This window comes from Cheilinus undulatus, linkage group 18 (assembly GCF_018320785.1).
Source record: "Cheilinus undulatus linkage group 18, ASM1832078v1, whole genome shotgun sequence".
Lineage (NCBI taxonomy): Eukaryota > Metazoa > Chordata > Actinopteri > Labriformes > Labridae > Cheilinus > Cheilinus undulatus.
The window spans coordinates 33,977,041-33,997,113 of record NC_054882.1 but is presented as its reverse complement, the minus strand read 5'-3'; the positions used below and the strand labels follow the sequence as shown (position 1 = coordinate 33,997,113).

Sequence of the window (20,073 nt, the reverse complement as noted above, 5' to 3'; positions counted from 1 at the left end):
AAAAATGAATGTATTAAACTGATATTTTAACAAATTTCAAGACAAATGAATATTTGCAGCTTCTGCAATTTATTCTAATTTGTGAGTAATTGCCCAGCCCTATTTCTCACAGCTAGCTACTCTAGTAGTTACATTACTTTTGCATTACTCCTTGTCACCTGAGATCTTCTGTAACTGAATTGCCGATAAAAAATACAATGTTAACCTTACATATTCACACGATTGTGTAATATGATGTAATGGCACTATTTCATGCAATAAAAGGCGTAAGGATACATGAGTGATATCAACACAAGAAGTGGTGTAACAAGACAGGACTTAATTTAAATGTACTTCACGAGAAGTTAGTCAGCAGTCGAGTCCGTCTGTCATTTGTCCAACATTTACCAGTGTTAGATGCTTGACAGTTTGGATTTAGCTAAAAATAAATAAGGCTTCTAGAAGACCAAACTTTGTTCAAGCTTTAGTACTTTGTACCCTGAAAAGGCACATGCCTCTTATCTTTAAGAATTTGGCAACTTAAGTTTGGGAAATACTTCTAAAAGCCTTCGAAGCCCTTGTTTGAATATTCAGTATCTCTGTTAATAAATGAAGGCTGCCCTCCTTTTGCTTCTGGTATGCGTATGTTAATTTCTTGACTTGTGTGAAATGCTGCCTTCATTTCATACTGAAGGGCAGAAATCTGGTGGCTTTTGAATAAGTAAAGGGTGGTACAGCTCATTTGACCTTGTTGTCATACTAGGTTGAAAATGCATTTTCATTCATTTGATAAATCAAACGAGATTAAATCTGAGTCAAGTTTCTGCCTATTTAGATTGTCACGATGCTGACTGGGAATAGATTTAACTTCTTACCTAACAGTTATTGAAATCTAGATTTTTACAGAATATTTCAAAAATTAGTTTTTTTTATCTTTCTTTTTAAATAAATGCTAAAAAAGTTTCTAAATGAAATGCAGTGAATAATCAGACTCATGACTGGGCTTTTGTCTCCAAATGTGGCTTTGCCTTACTGGTTTGAACTCCAAGAAAACTTGACTTATTTTTTTTGCAAGAAATACCAAAGACATTTGAATAATTGTTCATTTTTGTGTGCACTATGAATAAGTCTATCAAAATCCTCTTTTTCAACTTGCATGATCCTCATTACACATTCAGGCACAAGTCAATGAAGCAGCAAACCGTAACTTAGGAAAGATACTCAGAAAAATAAGATATGAAGAAAGCAGTGGAGGAAAGGCCATTGAAAAGTAATACAGAAACAGCTCACAGTTTTCATTAATATTTAGGCAGCAGTTCTTCCCAGGCCTCAGTCATGTATGAATAAGTTCTAACGTATCTCACACCACTGAGGATCATGTTTGAGGGGATTTCGTTTTTTAGTTTCCTTTGATTCACTTAAATCAGTGCTAGCAATGCTCTGTAATCTTAGCCTCAGTGCACAGAGGGCTGAAGCTCTGTACCAACAGCAGCTTTTCTTGCTCAACATTTCATATTGAATTGACCCCCTTTTTTTTACATTATTATTGCAAAGTATTGGCTTAGCTGAACTCTGATGAAGGTAAAACAGTTTGATTTGTTTCACTTCTTGGTACTAGATATAATGAACACACTTAGAAAGTAACAATACAATCACAGGCCACATCATTGTCTTTGCATTAAACTTTCTTTAAAATGTGGCACATTGCCTGAATACCTTAAATGTGTTTCTTATGGCTTGAATCAGAAAAAATCTGTGTGTCTTTCTTCTGTGCAGGGCTGTGGTTGGGAATCAAATTGGACAAACCGAGTGGTAAGAATGATGGCTCAGTGGGAGGAGTGAGGTACTTTAGCTGCCCACCAAAACACGGCGTCTTTGCTCCACCTTCTCGTGTCCAAAGGTGAGTGCAAGCCCTTTAAACTAGTCTATATTTCCATTATAACTGATGTTCCCTTACTGATGGGTTATCCATAAAAGCAAAAAAAAAAAGGAATTGGGTAGAAGGCCCTGGAAACCCTCGGGTTGTGTTTCATTGCCCTCATCAATACTTTTGATGGCACTAATGAGCTCCTTTGACAGTGTCATTTGTGTGAGTGTTGACATATTTGATTTCACTCTCTGTGGGGAAACAGTCCTCCTCCGTACTTGTGATTGAAGAGTCTAAGTTTTGAAACCATAAGCCTTAGGCCTTCACCCAGCATGTCTCCTCCATTTAATATAGCACCAAGTTATGAGGCTGTGCAGCCATCATTGCCTTTGAATATTGATTATAGATAAGATGAGATATGTGTCATGTTCAGGAGAGAGATTAATAGAGGTTATATTTCACAACAGAGTTTGTAAGAATACCTTTTATTTATTTAAGGTTTATTTGTTAGGGACAGATACAGTATATTGTATATAGACAACTGAAAACAGCCATCCCATGCAAGTATCATAGTATTTATAGCCAATGCTAATTTAAATGTAGCATGCATCTGCTTTTTAAGTACTTGGTAGCAGTTTATCCCCTTCAAACTAAGGATGTTCCTAAGTGTCTATTCCGTATTCGGCTAAACTCGGCTCATTTAAATTTCCTTTAACTGACTGGTCTAAAGAGGAGAAAAATTCTCAGAAAACAGCAAATTCCTCACAGGGTCATAGTGTCAGCAGGTGTGATGTTAGCCTGATACACTCCCTATACAGCAAGGCTAACATTACAAGCTAGCGCTGCCAGCCTTCGTTCCTCTATGTAGATTAATAACGTGCTTTGAGATGCGGCTTCTTTTCACTTCGGGTGGAAATGACACGCGAGTTTGACTCTCGACAGCTTATATTCCACTTAATTTCAATTTACCACTTTAAAAAACTGTGGTACAGCGCTATTCCTACTACATGCTAACCACTAAGCCATCGCTGAGCTTCTCGTGTTTACATCTTTGAAGTGCCAGACAGAAAGGCAGTAGCCATTAACTGAAGCTACAGCGGTCTCTAGTGGTGGGAAGTTCATTACTGTTTAAAAGAGCATTATAGACCTGAATTTCAAGCCTGTGTTTATAAAAATGATGGGTAATTGGTTTAACCAACTCGTAAATCCTGCATCGGCTAATTTGATAAACAAATGTAACCATTTTAGCAATTAACCATGTGCATCCCTACTTCGAACCTGGTGTGTAGTATTCATGTTCATGTACAAAGTTGGCTGCAGTCTAGTTACTGGTGCTCCCAGTATAACAGTATAAAATGCTGAGACATACCCAGTCATGGCCATGAGTGCAGCTGCCAAAATTACACATTGCACATGACCTGACACTATCAAAAAGTATTCGATTATCAAGAGTCACCACCAGTCCTGGGTCTAAGGTCCAAATCAGTCTTTGGCATGATTCATGTGGACTCGAGCGGTGTGTGTGGGAGATGTGAATGCAACCGGGCCCGTGCACTGGCTACTTGTGAGTACAATTGTGAAGTAGATTCTAATTGTCTTGTTTCCATGCAGCACAAGCTATTGCATTCTTAGAGCTTCATGGTAGATGTTGAAGCAGAAAATGGGTCATTGTTGGCGTCATCAAAATAATATTAAGACTCAAAGTAGCCTGCAGGATGTACTCCATTGTCTGCACAGATAATAAACAAATGTGGTTGAGATGGCCGCCTCTTCTTTGATGAAAATGTTAATTTTTTTCACTGTCATGCTAGCTTTAATTTTAGAAACATAAAAAAAAATCTTATACTTGCAATTAAAAGTTCATAATCTGAACAATTTAACTTTATGGTACCTTTTATCTTTCCTCCCAAGCATGGCTGGCAATTTTAGAGAAGTCAGTGAGTGCAAGCTAGATTTTAAAAGTATCTAAGAGAAAAAAAACACTAAAGGTAATTCCCAGAACCATGTCAATGGTCATTTGGGAATGATAGGAAGGGTTTGCCTTGCAGATGTCTTTAAAAGGCTTGGGATTACTGAGCAGTTCATTGTGACCAATCTATTTATGATTAATGGAAGCTCTACAACCAAGATCTGTTCACTGAAGCATGCTGCCTCATCTCCTGAGGTTCTTCTTTCTTCAGCTCTCTGATGTTTGAAATATGTTCTGATATTTATTACAGCTATGTCAGACTCCAACCAAGAACTTGAATAATAGTAAATCTAGCAGCATGCAGAATTTAAAAGATAAAAAAACTTAGACTATACTCAGTCCAATGAATGCGCTTTAAACTCAGCTATAGTGGCGTGAATAAGTTATTGCTAGTGTTTGCTGTTGCAGCCATCACCAAAGTTGTGATAGGTTGAAGGATGTCAAAATGATAATGGATATGGGAACATTTTTCTCTTTGTCAAGTTTTTTTTTTTTACAAGCTATAATTTCACACTGATGAAAAATGTTCATCTGTCTGTTTTTATATTCAAGGATGTAAGATTTTGGCTTGATTTTGCTCATTAGTTGCAATTGGCTTGTATTGTTATAGAAAGTGTTTCAAATCTTACACAGTAGTGAAGATTAATGTGACTCATTAGTGGCAGAACTCTGGATGCAACTGTTTTCATAAATCTATTTTCCAATTTTTCCAGCATATTGTGTATTTTGCTGCACATTCCTAAAAAACATCATCCTAATTGGCAATATTAGAGAAATGTTAAACAGCCTAATGCATAAATTTGATGTTATTTCTTTGCCTTCTTTTCTTTCCTATTAAACATAAAGTTGGTACGATAAAGACTTGCTGATCACTTTTTTAGGTATACCCTTTTAACTGCTCATTTACACAAGTATCTACTCTATCAATCACATCACAGCACACAATGACTGAAGGCTTGTAGACATGGTGAAGATGATCTACTGAAGTTCAAACAGAGCATCAGGATGGAGGAAAGGGTGATTTAAGTGACCTTAAATGTGGTAGTTGATGCCAGAAGAGCTTGTTTGAGTATTTCACAAACTTCTGATCTACCGGGATTTATATGCACAACCATCTTCATAATTTACCGACAGTTTAGAGGAAGAGAAAATATCCCGTAAGCGACATCTCTCTGGGCCAGAAGGCCTTGTTGATGGCAAAGGTCAGGAAAGCCTAGATTTCTACTTCAATATTAAAAAAAATATATTAAAATGGTTGGGTCAGGATAAACTATGTAGAACCTGGCCAGATCACCAGTAACCACATTCAAAATCTGTTAAACCACTTTTCTTCCTCATTTTGATGCCCTGTGTGAACTTAAGCAGATCCTCCTGACCTACATGCTTTAATGGCTGATCAGATATTTGTATAAATGAGTAGTTGAATAGGTGTACCTAATAAAGCTATCAGAGAACGTATACCACCAGTAGCTGCTGCAGCTGGTTGTATTTGAGATACAGATGGAGGACACATTAAAAGAAAGGCCAGTATTCAGGACTTGTCCACAAACCAAAGGCTCTTTGTTGTAGACTTCAGCCATGACACAGACAAGTCAAGCAAACAAAGTCTCTTCTAGTTTCAGCAGAATGTTATAATCCAGCACACTGTGAGGACCTGCAGGTTTAAATCTGTGCTTTTATGAATCTGTGTTGTGAACTTTTATTAGCTCTCAAGGGAGTCTCGCTGTAAAGAAACAGTGAACATTATTCTTAAAAAAAAAAAAAAGCTGTTCCCACATTTGGTGTTTTGATGATGCTGATGATGTCTCCTGCTATTTCCCCAGATCTTTGTGAAGGAACACAATCTTCAGGCTAAAACACAAATAGTTTGTCACTTTTTAACATGGATAGCAAAACTGAACACAACATAATAGTGGTATCAATAGTTCAGTCATGTAGACTTTTCCATTTTTGATAACTATTCTTTAGCATGGGCACTGACAGGAAGTACTTATATTTCTGATAGTTGGTTTCATAATAATTTAGAGCATCTCAGCTTACTCAAACATCTGACATTTTCAAAATAGTGAACATACCAAAGATGTTCATTAGAAATAAAGCAGCCACTCTGACAGCCCTAAAAAGTTTGTGAAAACAGTATGGAGTCTACATGTCTTTGAATCTTCACAGTTTAGAACAGAAGTAAACATACCCTGACAAGTAAACGCAAAAGCAAAGACTCTTTAATCTACTCTACTTCTTACCTGAGACAAGCGATGAGAAAGTAAAGGCTGATTCCTTACATTGCTATTTACTTGTCATGCACTGATCCAACTTTTTTAGCTCCAATGATAGTCCCGTATAGCTTTAGAACTGCGTTCTTTTTACCAGCTGGACCATGTTTCTGTATGAAATAAAGAATCAAAACAACCCTAAAAGCTTTTCATGGCTGAAAGGTGTTTTCACTCCTGCCCACCTGCTTTAGCATGAGTATGGGATGGGAACAAAGGGTTACTTGTTGTGAGAATGCTTGTATACAATGCCTGCTAGTGGAGCGATTAGCCTGGAATAAGCCACAGCCGCACTTTTGTCAGAATTGGAAATGTCTTTATTAAAGCCCAGAGGGCAAAACTGAAAGCTTTCTGTGACAGAAAAGATGTTTTCATTCTTCTGCCAACCTGCTTCGGCATGACTTTGTCATAGTTACGGGGAAAGGGTTAGTTGTTATGACTGGTTGTATACAATGCCTGCTAGTGGAGTGCCTTAACACTGAAAGCTTTTCGTGACAGAAAAAGTGTTTTCTCTCTTCTCCTGGTCTGCGTCGAGTGGCCTGTTGTATTGGTTGGGTAGAGCCTCTGCCTCAGAAAGTATTTAAATGATAACAAACCGTATTGTGCTTCCAGTTGTTTTGTTGCTTTCAATTTGGTCGGCATGTGATTAGCCAGCTAAACAGTTAAAGTCAACCCCTTTATGGTCCATACTAGAATTACAAGTTTGTTAAAGTAATTATTAGCATTCCTGGTCAAATACTCTCTCCCAAAGAACAAATTCCCCTGTCGCTACTCGCCCCTGTATCTGTTTTTAATGACTGCTGCCTTGCTGCCACAAAGCTCTTCACTCAGATATAAACAACGGCTAACTAGTAGCACCGATAGCATCTGATTGAAACAGTGTGGTTTAACCCTGTTTTGATCTAGAAAAAGGGGATGAAGTTGTCCAGAGACTGTGACAGATGATACTCTCATATAACCTCAGCACTGAGTGACAATATTCAGTGAAGGAATGTGGACAATCTGCTAAGAGGATCAAAGAGCAGCAGTGCTAGCACTGCTAACATTAGCCCCACTCTGCAAACATCTTCAAATTAGCAGGTGTGAAGTTGCTTCACAGAATGTATTTATGCAACCTAAGACTAGTCAGCTGAACAGAATTATAATTTGTGTTTAAACGGAGGGGAAATTATTCACCAAGGAACACCCTTTCCTTTATTCCATTACAGGAAATTTTCTCCTATATTTGCAAGCAGACAGTAAATTGTGAAATATTTCATTTTTAGCTTGTCTTCTTGTTTCATTAAACTTGTTGTTTAACAACCACCATTTGAAACATGAGCTGGGTAGAATTGCAAGTTCAAGTTTAAAGTGATCAGCTTTTGTTGTTGGAAGCCTCCATACTATGTTGGCTCCATCTATCAATGTGCACAGGCCCACAGAAAAACATGGAATTGAGCTATATAGATCAGCCACAAGGTTATCTAGCTATTTGAGACCATGTGAGAATAGTATCTGATACTAGTCTTAGGTTGGCCCATCCCTGTAATTTACTGAAAACTGCAAGAAAGACACGAATTCTTTAAGATCTTTGGTTACCAATTTGTTGTTGAAGATGCAGCCATGTCAAAGAGCATCCCTTGCTCATTATCTATTGTGGGATCCTAGTCTATCCATCCATTGTCTACAGCGTTTCTCTTTTGTGTGTTAAAGTTGGCCTGAGCTGATCCCAGCTGACACTGTTCAAGAGGAGAGGTACACCCTGAGCAGTTTGTAAGTCAATCTCAGGGCTGATAGAGACAGACACCCATTCTCACTTCAATTCACACCTTTGGGCAATTTAGAGTCACCTTTTAGTGTTCAGGCTGTTGGTAGAAGACAGAGTTTCCAGAGGGAGCACAAGAAGAGCATGCACAGAGAGGCTCCTGCAGACTGGCGAGGAGAATATGCTAACCTCTGCACCACTGTGCTGTTCTGGGACTCTCATTCACTAGACACCATGCTGTTTTGAAGAGCACTTGAAACCATTAATTAAATATGAATATGTTTATTAGAGTAGTTAATCAAATGCCAAGAGGGGTCATTTTGTGCTTGACCTAAATACATTCTGACTTACTTATGCAGCCTGTGGTTTCAGCCTCTGCTGGATGTCGAATAGATTTACAGCATCTTCATAATGGCTCTACTTTTCAAACCTGCAGGCTTCAATCTCTTCTTTTTTTTTTTTACTTCTTTTTATTTATCTTCAGCAGATAACATATAACAGTACAGTCAGATGTTTAATAACAACACAGGCATATCATTGTGGCCAGTCTAAGAGCCCATACAACGTGCATTTACAGTTAATAAGTATGAAGAGGGGTGATGTACTCTATCCATCCATAGAGAGCATAACTGTATGAAAGTGTCCTTCTCCTTTGGATGACCATGCTATTTGGGCAAGTGCCAGACCAAAACCGTGGAAAGAGAGAAAAAAAAGTACATAATACACATTAAATTACCTTTGTTTCATATTACACATCAACTGAAAAAAATAGATATTGGGGACCATTTGGTCTAAAATCTTTCTGTTTTTAATTTTAGCTTTGCTGTTATGAATTCCCTATTATAGACATCCATAACTGTTTCCTTCTATTGTGTCACTGTGAGACACTATGGGGGGGCTTTGATTTTAGCCAGGAGACTGTTATCATCTTTTTGGCAATAAGAAGTAGAGCTCTCAACAATACAATCTTATTCTTATCTTCTGTATTTTTTGGTGGGACTCCTAATATAAAATAATATGGTTCTAGAAGTACATCTATATCTAAAGATTTTTTAATTTCTTTTTTATATTTTGCCAGAAATCTTGTAATTTAGGACAGTCTCAGAAGATGAGGGTGTGGTCTCCTATCAGGCCCCTCCAGCATTGACCAGAGGAGTTACCAAATTTAGAAGTGACTATAGTAGTCTTAAAAAATCTCATCTTAACTTTCCATTCAAAGTCAATCTAAGTGGGGCTGCTTGTTATTTTGTGTCCTCATGTACATGGACTAATCCAATCTTCATCCTCAGTTATGGTGTTCATCTCTAGCTCCCATTTCTCCTTAAAATCTAAAATGTTATCCTTTGATTCTTCCTGTAAGATTTTGTAAATGTGGGATATGATCTTCTTTTTAATAGTTCCTTTCATGGTTAACATTAAAAAAATCTGTAAACTGGATGGTGAGGCACACAGCTTGTCCCACTCTATGTGTCTATAAAAAGTGTCTAAGCTGTAAGTTCTTAAAAAAGTCATGAGCTGAAAGGTTATATTTGTTTGTAAGTTGTTCAAAGGACATAAGATCTCCTCCTTCAAATACCTGACCCAACACAATCACACCCTTTTCTTCCCACTTTTTAAACCCTGTTTTTAGTTGAAGAAAGGGAGAAAGTCAATATTATTTGCAATCTTAACTGCTCTTGATATTGAGGTGGGAATTCTTAGCTCCTTTTTAACTTCAGACCATGTTTTAAATGTGTTTTTTGTCCATGCATTATTGATTTTATTAATTCTCCATGTTTCTTGATTTAGAATTGGGATTGTGTCTACATATTTGGGCACTCATTCTGCTCCATTCCAACCCGTAGGATATCTTGATCTTGAGTTAACCATGCTACCATAGATCTGAACAGCCCAATAGTATTTTTTCAAATTAGGTAGATCCAAGCCTCCATTTTCTTTTGAGTTCAGCAGCCGTTTCAGCTTGATCCTTGGTCTTTTATTTTGCCAAACAAATTTTGATAACCATTTATTTGCTTTTACCTCTAATGGCAGAGATTGGAACAAAAGGAGCAGCCTTGTTAATATATTCATTCTTGTAGTCTCCACTATTCCTATCAGGGATAGGGGTAAAATCTCCCACTTCAAAAGATCATTTTTGATCTTATTAAGTAGCTTTCCATTAGTAGCTCTAAACAGACATGATCTTTCAGGTGTAATGACAATTCCAAGATACCTAAAGCCATTGCTGGATAGTCGAAATTTAAACTTTTCTGCTAGTTGTTAAGGCCAGCGTCCAACTAACGTCATTGCTTCGGACTTTGATTCGTTGATTTGGTAGCCTGAGAGTTCTCCATAATCTAATATTTTAAATTTCTAATCAGTGCAGCGACATAGGACACCGGATCACTAATATATGTTAAGATATCATCAGCATACAATGATATTATGTGTTCTGTCTGACCTCCATCTTTTATACCTTTAATACTGTTATCTCGTATAATCAATGCTGCTAGGGGCTCAGTATTTATTGCAAATAGCAAGGGACTGAGACAGTCCCCTTGTCTGACCCCTATTCTCAGATAAAAAAAGTCAGAGCAACAACCATTTACCCTCACACGTAACTTTGGATGAGTATGACTTACCCAGTCAACAAATCTTGAATGGAACCCCTTTGCGACCAGAGTTTTATGAAGGAAATTCCAATTTACGCTGTCAAATGCTTTCTGCACATCAAACCTTATTAACATGGAATGCTGATTTGATTTCTTGGCACATGCTGTTATATTAAGTGTTCTTCTTATATTATTGGAACCTTTTCTGTTGGGAATAAAACCTGTTTGGTCTGGAATAATTAATTTAGCTATAATTTTTTGCATACTTTTTGCCAATATATTAGTTAAAAGTTTCAGATCATTCCAGAGTAGACTAATCAGTCTGTAACCTTCACAAGAAGTAGGATCTCTACCTTCCTTGTGAATCACAGATACAATGGCCTCAGACCATGAATGAGGTAGATCTGTTTTAGACAGGACATAATTATAAACTTGAGCCAAAATAGGTGCTAAATCATCAATAAAACATTTATAAAACTCTCCAGGTAATCCACCTGTCCCTGGAGATATACTGTTTTTAAATTTTTTAATAGATTCTCGTATTTCATTTTCTGTAATTTCTGTTACCATGTCTGAAGCTTCTGCTTCTGACAAAGTGGGTAAATTTAGGCTGGCGAGAAAGGCTTCAGTTCTGCTACAGTTTGCTTGTGGATTAGGATCCTTATACAGATTTTTATAAAAGGATGCAAAAGCATCTGCTATTTCCTCTGGATGAGACACTATTTTTTTTTGTCTTTGGGTTGGTTAATCTTATGAACTAAACGGCTAGCCTGGGCCTTCTGGAGTCAGAAAGATAACAAACAACTGGCTCTGTTGCCCATCCCATAGTATGTTTGTCTGGAAAATCTCAAAGCTCCCTCTGTTTTTTTATGTGAGGAGCTTATCCAAGGCTGCTCTTGTTTCCTTAAGATCCAATAGTATTTAACTATTACCTGTTCTTTATGTTCTGATTCTAGCTGCTTAATTTTATTTTAAAGATTACTCTGCTCTTCCACCCTAATCCTCTTTACTTTTGATCCAGTCTGTATCATTTTCCCCCTAATAACTGCTTTGGCCCCCTCCCAGAAAGTAGATGGTGTTACTTCCCCGTTATCATTTATGTCAAAGTATTCTTTCAGATTCTGTTTTAACTCTCCTACTACCTATCCTAGAATAATTATTGTGCACATTGGAGTAAAAACTGGGATCCCTCTCTTTTGGATATCTGTGTATCCACTGGTCCACCAGTCCTAGCTCTGAAATCATATCACTGAGTGTCTCGGGCCTTCTATTTTGGGGTCCACTCTCTGCTGGGGTTCAATCCAGTTGTCCATCTTGCACCACATTAAAATCTCCCCCCATTGTAATTCTGTTCATATTCAGCATAAAGATTCAAAATGGATATCTCCACCTCTCCTGTGGTACCTACTATCAAGACAACTTTTCCAAACTATTCTTGATTAGCCTTCTCTAGGGAAAAGAGAGTGTCTTGTGGATTAAAATTGCCACTCCCCTTTTTTACCATACGAGGAGCTCTAAACTTGTCCTACCCATTCCTTTTTTTATTTTTATGCTCCACTTCAGATAAATGGATTTCTTGCAATAAAGCAATGGAGCATCTCAGTTTTTTTTTTAACTGGCCGTATATTTTCTTTCTTTTAATAGAATGGTTCAATCCTCGGGCATTGTAAGTGGTTGTAGTCGAATTGTCCATGTAATTTTTGGTTTACTTGATTTTGTCAATAATTCTTCTCATGTTCTTTTTAAAATATATCAGGGTGCCCACAAAAAAAAACAAAACAAAAAAAACAATATGGTACGTGACTGTACATCTGACATCATATAGACAAAACAGTGTTCATACACTGATAAATCTGAACAAACTTCCAAAAGCCAAACCAGAAGAACTGACATCTGATTTAACGATGACTTCCAAAAAGAACGGAGAGTGGTGACTAAAAAAACCTCTCCAGGGAACACACTCCAATCTCTTCTTTTTATTGCTTCTAGTGCACAGAAGGCTGATTCTTAAGAGGCTTTCTTATTTCTCCAATTTAGAGAAAGCTAGCACAGTTTGCAGAATAAATGTTGAGTCAACAGATGAACCAAGTGCCAAAGTGTCTGTTTATTCAGATCATTTAATCCCATGGATATTGAAACAGTTGTCTGACATACATAAAAGCCCCTGACTTCCTTGCCAGACGTCCTTTTGTTTTTCCTGCAAATGGAAGAAATGCTACTGGCCTTTTTTAATGGATGGCAAATTAACAGCACTTTGCCTCAAGTGTATAATGTGTGTCATAACTGAGTGGAAGTCATTACCGTTTAAAAAGCAGTTAACGTCTCAAGTGCAAGATTTGTATATTTGAAGGAGTGAGAGGTTCTCAACATTTGAGGGAGTTGCTGGTTAAATTAATGCATTTCTTTCGTCTAAGGTGTAATTAGTTTCTTCACCTTTCTTTGCTGCTAGAGCTTCATGTCACCTTACAGGGGAAGTATTTCTCTTTCCTTCCCATCCTCACATTTCTCTCCCTCTTTTCCCTCTTTAATTTGTCTTTGCAGCTTTTTGGGATGTCAGCGCCTGAGTTTTCTTTGCACGTCTTTTCCTTTTCTGTTCATTCTTGTTAAACCTGTGGCACATAGTGTGATCAACTGAGGACATGTTTTACCTCAATCTAATGAAGAATCTCGCATTTTCTGCATTCCCTAATTTGTTTCTCCACTTTTCTTTTCATGTTAGTGCTATGACAACCCATTCAGAAAGAAAACATCTTTTAAAGTAGATTCCTTCTCCTCTTTTCTTTTGTTACTCTTCCCCTCACCTCATTTCTTTCCTCTTTTGCAGACATTGGTAGTACCCCTCTTAATGGGTTTCAGAGCTCTTGTGTTATCGTAGTCACAGTGAAACATAAATAAGCAGGACAGGCGCTGTTGTGCTAAGAGCAGAAATCGACTTTCCCCCCTGTAGCTGTTGTTTGAAAAAAAGGTCATCATCAGATACACGCTCAGTCAACTTTTATTCAGTTTTGACCTCTAAAAGTCGTGGTTGTGTGCTGGTAATTTTAAGAATTTCAAAATAGATCTTCTGATATAATTTTCTTCTAATATAATCACCATGGATAATGTGAATTGAGGTATGATAGGGTAACTCTGGGTCAGAGGAGTTTCTGCATAAACATGTAACTCATGTTGAAAACTCACAGAGGAAACCTAAACAGTTAGAGAGTCTTCTTACATCACTTTAACTTTTTTGTCTTTTTGAAACACAGGATCCACGGATCTGTTGACTGCCTGTCAGAGCTCTCCTCCTCACGCCTCAGCCATCCTTTCAGCGGTACGACTTCTGCCCTCACATAACTTTGAGATTTATTTGAAACGTGTCTTTGCATTTATTTGCATATCATTATGCTGTAAGTGCTGTAGAAGTTATTATTATGCAAGAATCAGTGTGGTACTACTTGACTCTCGTGATTGTCGTGCAGGGACAATCCGTCGCAGTTTCAGCACATCGTCAGCCATTGCCAACCCAAAGGAGTCGAACAGGAGGAGCCCTGTTAGCAGGTAGGCCTCTCTTTTTCTCCACAGCCCTCACATTTCACCTTCCCTGAGCTTCAGCTTCATCCTAATTCCCTGCAGCAGTGGCAGAATCAATACTAATAAGAAGCACTGGTATTAGTCAGCAAAGGTTCCTTTTTTAAATAGCCAATGCATGATTGTGGTTATAATGAGAGAGAACAAGGAATTGAAGATCAATCCCTCAAACACCGGGCTGCCATGAATCTCCCACTTACTTTGAGATATCCTCTCACATTGCATACCTTTTCTCATAAATCTTTCTCTGCTGCATTTTTCCCTGTGCTCCCACAATTCAATATACATAGGAGTCGTTCCAACCCTCACCGGCGGCGCTGGAACACCCTCAGCGGCGGTGTTGGTGGTGTTCCTAGGAACACAGCAGGCTCCAGTACCTCACCTGGGTGTGACGGACAGGTGTGTCTCCGCATAGGCATGCAGGTCCTGCTCAACAGTGCCAATGAGATGGCGTTCATCCGTTACCTGGGCACAGCAGACTTTGCTCCGGGAATTTGGCTGGGTCTCGAGCTGCGAAGCCCAAAAGGCAAGAACGACGGCTCCGTGGGCGGACGCCGTTACTTCAGCTGTCGAGCAGGGCACGGAGTGCTGGTCCGTCCCAGCCGCGTCACCTACCGTGGAATCAACGGTTCACGCTTGGTTAATGAAAACAGCTGAGGTCTTCTGGTGTGGGGTGGGCTGGAAAGTTAAAAAATAGTTTGGAATTTCTTTAATCTAACTATTCAAAACAAAAGTTTTAAGTTTTATCTTCTTATCTTCTTTTGCACATCATTTACTTGCTCATGCAGTTAGTCATCAATGCTCTTCCAGGGTTGATGTTAGAGTTACAAAACCACTTCTTAAAAGTTCAAATGTAAATGACTGAATTAAGTCTGAAGTATGTAAAAGGTAAAAAAGCACTTTATAGAATTAACTCAAAGTCTTATCAGATTTTGTTCTGGCAGGAAGTAAGGGAAAAACGCTGAACAAAATACAAAACACTGCACTTCTCGAAATCTTGTTGCACTAAAAGACAAATATAATAGATTAGAATAAGATAAATGGGATGGTATGGATGTGCACACATGAAAAACTATGTCCACAATAGAAGCTAATTTTGATCAAGTGAAATAAAGATTTTTATCAAAGAATTTAGGTTCTTATGTAGCTGACTCCCTAACCAAAAGTATGCATGTGTTGATGTTTTTGTACGTGTGCATGTGTGTACTAATGAAGAGCACTTTGAAACTACAGACTGATGGAGTCCAAGGTCATGACTTAAAGGTTATTGATGGAATTTGAGTCAAAACTGAGATTGTACTTCTTAAATTATGCAAATAATGTGAAATGTATTTACAAGAAGACCTCTATCAACTTCTGTCTGAGTACAAATGCTCAAACAGAAGTTTTTTTTTTTTTTTTTTTTTTTCAAACTTATACATTAATATCCAGCATAGATAAATGGTTATAGGGCTCAGCAGTAGGGTTCTGGGATTAAATTGCCATTCATTTTCTCCATAGTTGATTTGACTATAAGCCATATTATCAGAAGTATCTCAGTTAGACTTACAACAAGATACTTGAGAGTGAAATGATAATATACGCTCCTGTTGAAGACATAAGTCTCTAGTCAAGACAAACCTAGTTTATTTACATTTTTAGCCAAAAATACAACAATACTCACCATCATTGTTTGTCACAGTAACATGTCTGATTGATGACATATATGGCTTAAAAGCTTAAAAAGCGATCATTAACAAGGAATAAAGAAATACCATGGATTGTGGGATATGAGTTCCTTCCTCCTTGTAAAGAAGTAGAATCTTCTTCCTTTGCCTTTTTCTTAGTTTTCAAAGCTGTTTTTGTGCTGAATCAAATGTTTTATCGTCATGAGTACTCAGGTAGCTAGATAGCTTGATTCATAGATTAAAAGCATTGTAACTAGGATATTGTGAAATATCTATGAAGGACTTGAATGGCAAATTTTACTTACAGGTACTGTTGAGCTCTACACCTCTGTTCTGCAAAACAAAAATCTACCGGTTGCCCTGGTTGGCTTTAAGTCCTATAGTGAGCAGGAAGTGATATCATACTTTTGCTTTTTAATCCAAGTTATGGAAATTAGCAATACAAAGGGAAAACATAAAAAAAAAAAAAAATGCAACTGCACTTTTGAAAACATGATGTTCTCAGTCTGAGTCAGATGAAAAAAACAACAGATGCATAATCAGGAGGACTCCAAGTCCTCAAACTTCTCTGAAATCACCTGCTTAACAGCATTTTGAATTTCCTGTAAGACTCAATAGTTGAACAGTGATGTTAAAATGATGTGTAGGGCACAAAACGACTCTTAGTACACAAATGATGGGATACTGAGCTGTCTACAAATCTGTAGCTGACAATAATAACCTTTACCCTGATGCCTACCAATTGGATTTGTTCCCAGTCTTTGCATCAGGATTTACCAGAGTGGCATTATAAAATGCACTCTTTTTTTTCCCTCCAATCTTCTGCCTGCAGTGAAACTGGCATATCTAGGCTAAACTGGCTATTGTTTGACATCTTACCAAATTGGTACTAAAGTTTTATTTTAGGCATAGCCAGTCCATTGTCCTCTTCTTGATATGTAGAAACAAATCCACAGTAGTTTGCTCTTTGTTTTCTACTTTTCAGTTGACAACACTGCTAGGATCCCACACAGCACCTTTGTTTTAGAAATGTTTGACACACCTTGACCTGCCTTCCCAATGAACTTGCACACAGTTGTGAAGACAGTCGGCATACAGTATATGGTTAGGATCACATTTGTAGTGGTGCCAGTCTGTTGGCCAAGACGGGACAAGATTTTTGTTGCGTAGTCTGATATGGTGCCATTGCCCCACCTGATGCGACCCTTACGTAGCTGACTGTAAACCACATTTCAAGATGTGAGATGCAGTCTATCTGAGCTGTAAACTTGATAAAAAAAACTCTCCTTGGCAACATAAGAAGACCCCACATAGATACAGTGCAGTTCAGTTAGGGGGGGGGGGGGGGGGGGGGTCCCATTGAGAAAATAATCCTTCCCCTCAGCCGACAATTCTGCAAATGGTCAGATTTTAAACTCAGAGGCTAATGCTAACAGGCCTTCATGCCTTATAATTAGTCATTACAGTCAGTTGAGAAAGAATGATACATAATTAATTAGGAATGGATTTTTGTCAATAAGTTAAACTAACTGAGTTGAAGACTGGACAGATGATCCCACTTACTAGCCTAATGTGTTGTTCCCAGATTTTTTTTTGATGAGTTAATCTTACCAAGATATCAATGCTCAGACATTCATGATGACCCTGAATCAAGATGAACATCATGTTAGAGTTGCATGAATACAGACATGCATTTTGAAATGAGGGATCCTACAGTAGGACAAAGCTGGTCTTGCAGACACAGTGTTCTCCGACTCAGCTCTGCACTTCAGGAGGTTAAAAATAAACAAAAAAAAGAGAGAGAGATTTGAATGTTTAAGTGTATTTGTTGGGCAGGAGGCCACACAGCAGCTCCTCAGCGTGGTTTGCTCTCCTCCACAACATAAAATGGGTTTGACGTTTTCTGGGCATTCCCCTTAATGCCAACTGTATTTATGTTGTGACAAGAGAATGCTTTATTTATGAGGTCTAATCTGAAATATGGAACCAGAATATGGTGTTTACAAAACCCACATGGGATTCAGAGTATTTCTGAAAATTAGGAAATTTGTGCTCATGTGCTGGGAAATTCCATACAATAATAAAGTTGGAAATCAAAAGTTGAATCGTGGACTTTGAGAATCATGAAAGGATGAGAATTCAGACCTTTTTCCTGCTCACAGAGCAGCGCCATCATGATAATGACAAGTTTCCTTTTACAACCTGGATGTGTGTCTGAAGTTTAAGATGATGACTGTGATATCAGACTGGACAGCCGTTCTGTATCATACTGTATCGTTTCATCTGTTGAATGCCACATTTCAGAGCGGTGGATGTTGCAAAATGGAATTTGACGCTTAATTAAAGCAGCTTGACACAGGAAATAAGCAATCATCCAGACGTTTCAGGGACAGTGTTTGCTATTTGATTAGAGCCGTCTGGGCAGCTCTATGGACAACAAGCCATCGATTGTGCATGTGGAAAACAGAGGCTCTGTTCAGTAAAACACTCATGTACCATCCAATTAGGGTGTGCAGGGCTCAACAGTAGCTGCAGAATCTCCAATGGCCCTCATTGATCTGTCTGGTCAGCCCCCCTGTGATGGAGAAGCAGCGTTGGTCAGAGTCCAAGGTTGTCTAAAATGTTTTCCACAGGTTCAGCTGATGGAACAAGAAAACATTTTCAAAGGACCATTTCACATTTCTTCTGAAACATTTTAATCAACATCTTCAAAAGTACCTTCTCTTTCTCTACGAGGTCATCTCTGTTATACCATCTTTGACTTTTGTTAGTGCTCCACATTTTGAATTTCTTCTTTAGATAAACTCCAGTTTTTTTTGTCTCTTTAGTCCCAATCGTATTACAAGCATGAGTGATTTCAAATTCCACTGATGGAAATGAAAGTCTGTGTTCTTGTGGGTAATAGATGATAGATTTTTTTATTTAATGAAGTTCCTGATATGCATATTTGAAGATTGTGTGTATGTGAGGAAGGGGTTTGGTCTAATGCATTTATATGTTGTGGAAAATAACCGTATTTGTAAGAAGAAAAAAAAAAAGAATAAAGCCTCTATTCTACTGACCTCTTTTCTGTGTGACTGTTTCATCCATGGCTCTGTGCCTTTATAGAGTTGTATCATTAAAAAAAAAAGAGCTTTACTTGCCTTTATTTTGGACTGTTCATAAAGTGCAGAGGAGAGCTGTCTTCAGGGACTAAAAATGAAATAGCACAAGCACTTTGAAACGGTTACACGTCTGTTCACTTTAGCATCTGATTCCTCTGAGGCTCATCTCCGCCAAAGCTGAAAAAGCCTGCTGCTGGAGCAGCATTGTTTGCTTATCGCCAGCCTGGGCATACAAATTCCAGTTTGAGTGGGGGTGACGCACTCCATTATGCCATGATTGTGGAATAAATAGATGTTTGAATGCTTCTTTGAACTCTTTTCTATGCTTATTGTTGCTTGTTTTTGTAGTCTGAAAGGGAGAAACAAAAACAAGGGAAGGATCCAGGGAAGCAGCGTCCAAAACTACCCAGCAAGAGTTCGATTCAAAGGTGAGAACTGAGAGAAATGTACAGCCAATGATACACAAACACTTCTTTATATTAAAAATTTAAAAGCATGAAGACGGAAGAAAAGGTAACACACTGCCATCAAAAATCAACACAGATTTTAATTCACTTATGAAAACCTAAAATAGGCCTATGCATGCTTTTCTTATCAAAAGACTTTTGTATAAACTACTTAGTCGCTGCTGTATTGTGGTTTTAGTCAATATTTGAAAATCTAATTTTGGCAGAGCAGACAAAGCCTTGCACCCCCCAGACATCTTTAGCGCTCCCCCTGGGTCCCGAACCTCAGGTTGGGAACGAATGTTCTTGGCTAATCTCATACAAAATAAAAACATTTCAAGACTCCTTTTTTAATCTTGATGATAACTTACAGCACACCAAAAAGAATCAAAAATCCAATCTAAAAATATTAGAATATAGTTTAAAAGTCTAATTTGTAATGGTTTCCTGGTCATTCAGTCTCTTACTCTGGTTCAGTACACACAACCACAATCATCGGGAAGACTGCTACTTGACAAATGTCCAGAAGACAATCACTGACATCCTCCACAAGGAGTGTAATCCACAGAAGGTCATGGCTGAAAGGGCAGGCCCCTAACAAAGGCTGCATGAAATCACATTTATGGAAAGTTGACTGGAAGGGGAAAGTGTTGCAAAAAATTCTGCACAAGCAACTAGGATGAGCGCAGAGGATTGTCAAACCAGAGTCAAGAAGTCAGGGGAGCTTCACAGCGCTGATAGAGGCTTGAGTCGGTGGCAAGTCCCTAAAAATAAAACAGATGAGGAGTATGGATGGGCCACAATTTCAAGACATTCATAGTCATGGATTTATTGAAATTAGAATTTTTGTTCATCTTTTATTTCAT

At 38.1% G+C, this 20,073-nt stretch overlaps 1 protein-coding gene across 7 annotated transcripts in view; it reads left to right on the top strand.

Annotated features, from left to right (window-relative positions):
* LOC121526194 (CAP-Gly domain-containing linker protein 4-like) overlaps window positions 1–15,405 on the top strand; it is a 74,253-nt gene extending 58,848 nt beyond the window's left edge. For 5 of the 7 annotated variants that reach the window (XM_041812639.1, XM_041812638.1, XM_041812635.1 and 2 more), the window contains 4 exons: window positions 1,756–1,879; window positions 13,669–13,733; window positions 13,882–13,960; window positions 14,281–15,405. In XM_041812639.1, the coding sequence (XP_041668573.1) occupies window positions 1,756–1,879; window positions 13,669–13,733; window positions 13,882–13,960; window positions 14,281–14,647 (635 nt within the window). In that variant the 3' untranslated portion in view covers window positions 14,648–15,405. The remainder of the gene's footprint in view (window positions 1–1,755; window positions 1,880–13,668; window positions 13,734–13,881; window positions 13,961–14,280) is intronic. The other 2 variants (XM_041812637.1, XM_041812641.1) reach the window with 2 other exon arrangements.
* Window positions 15,406–20,073: the final 4,668 nt, after the last annotated feature.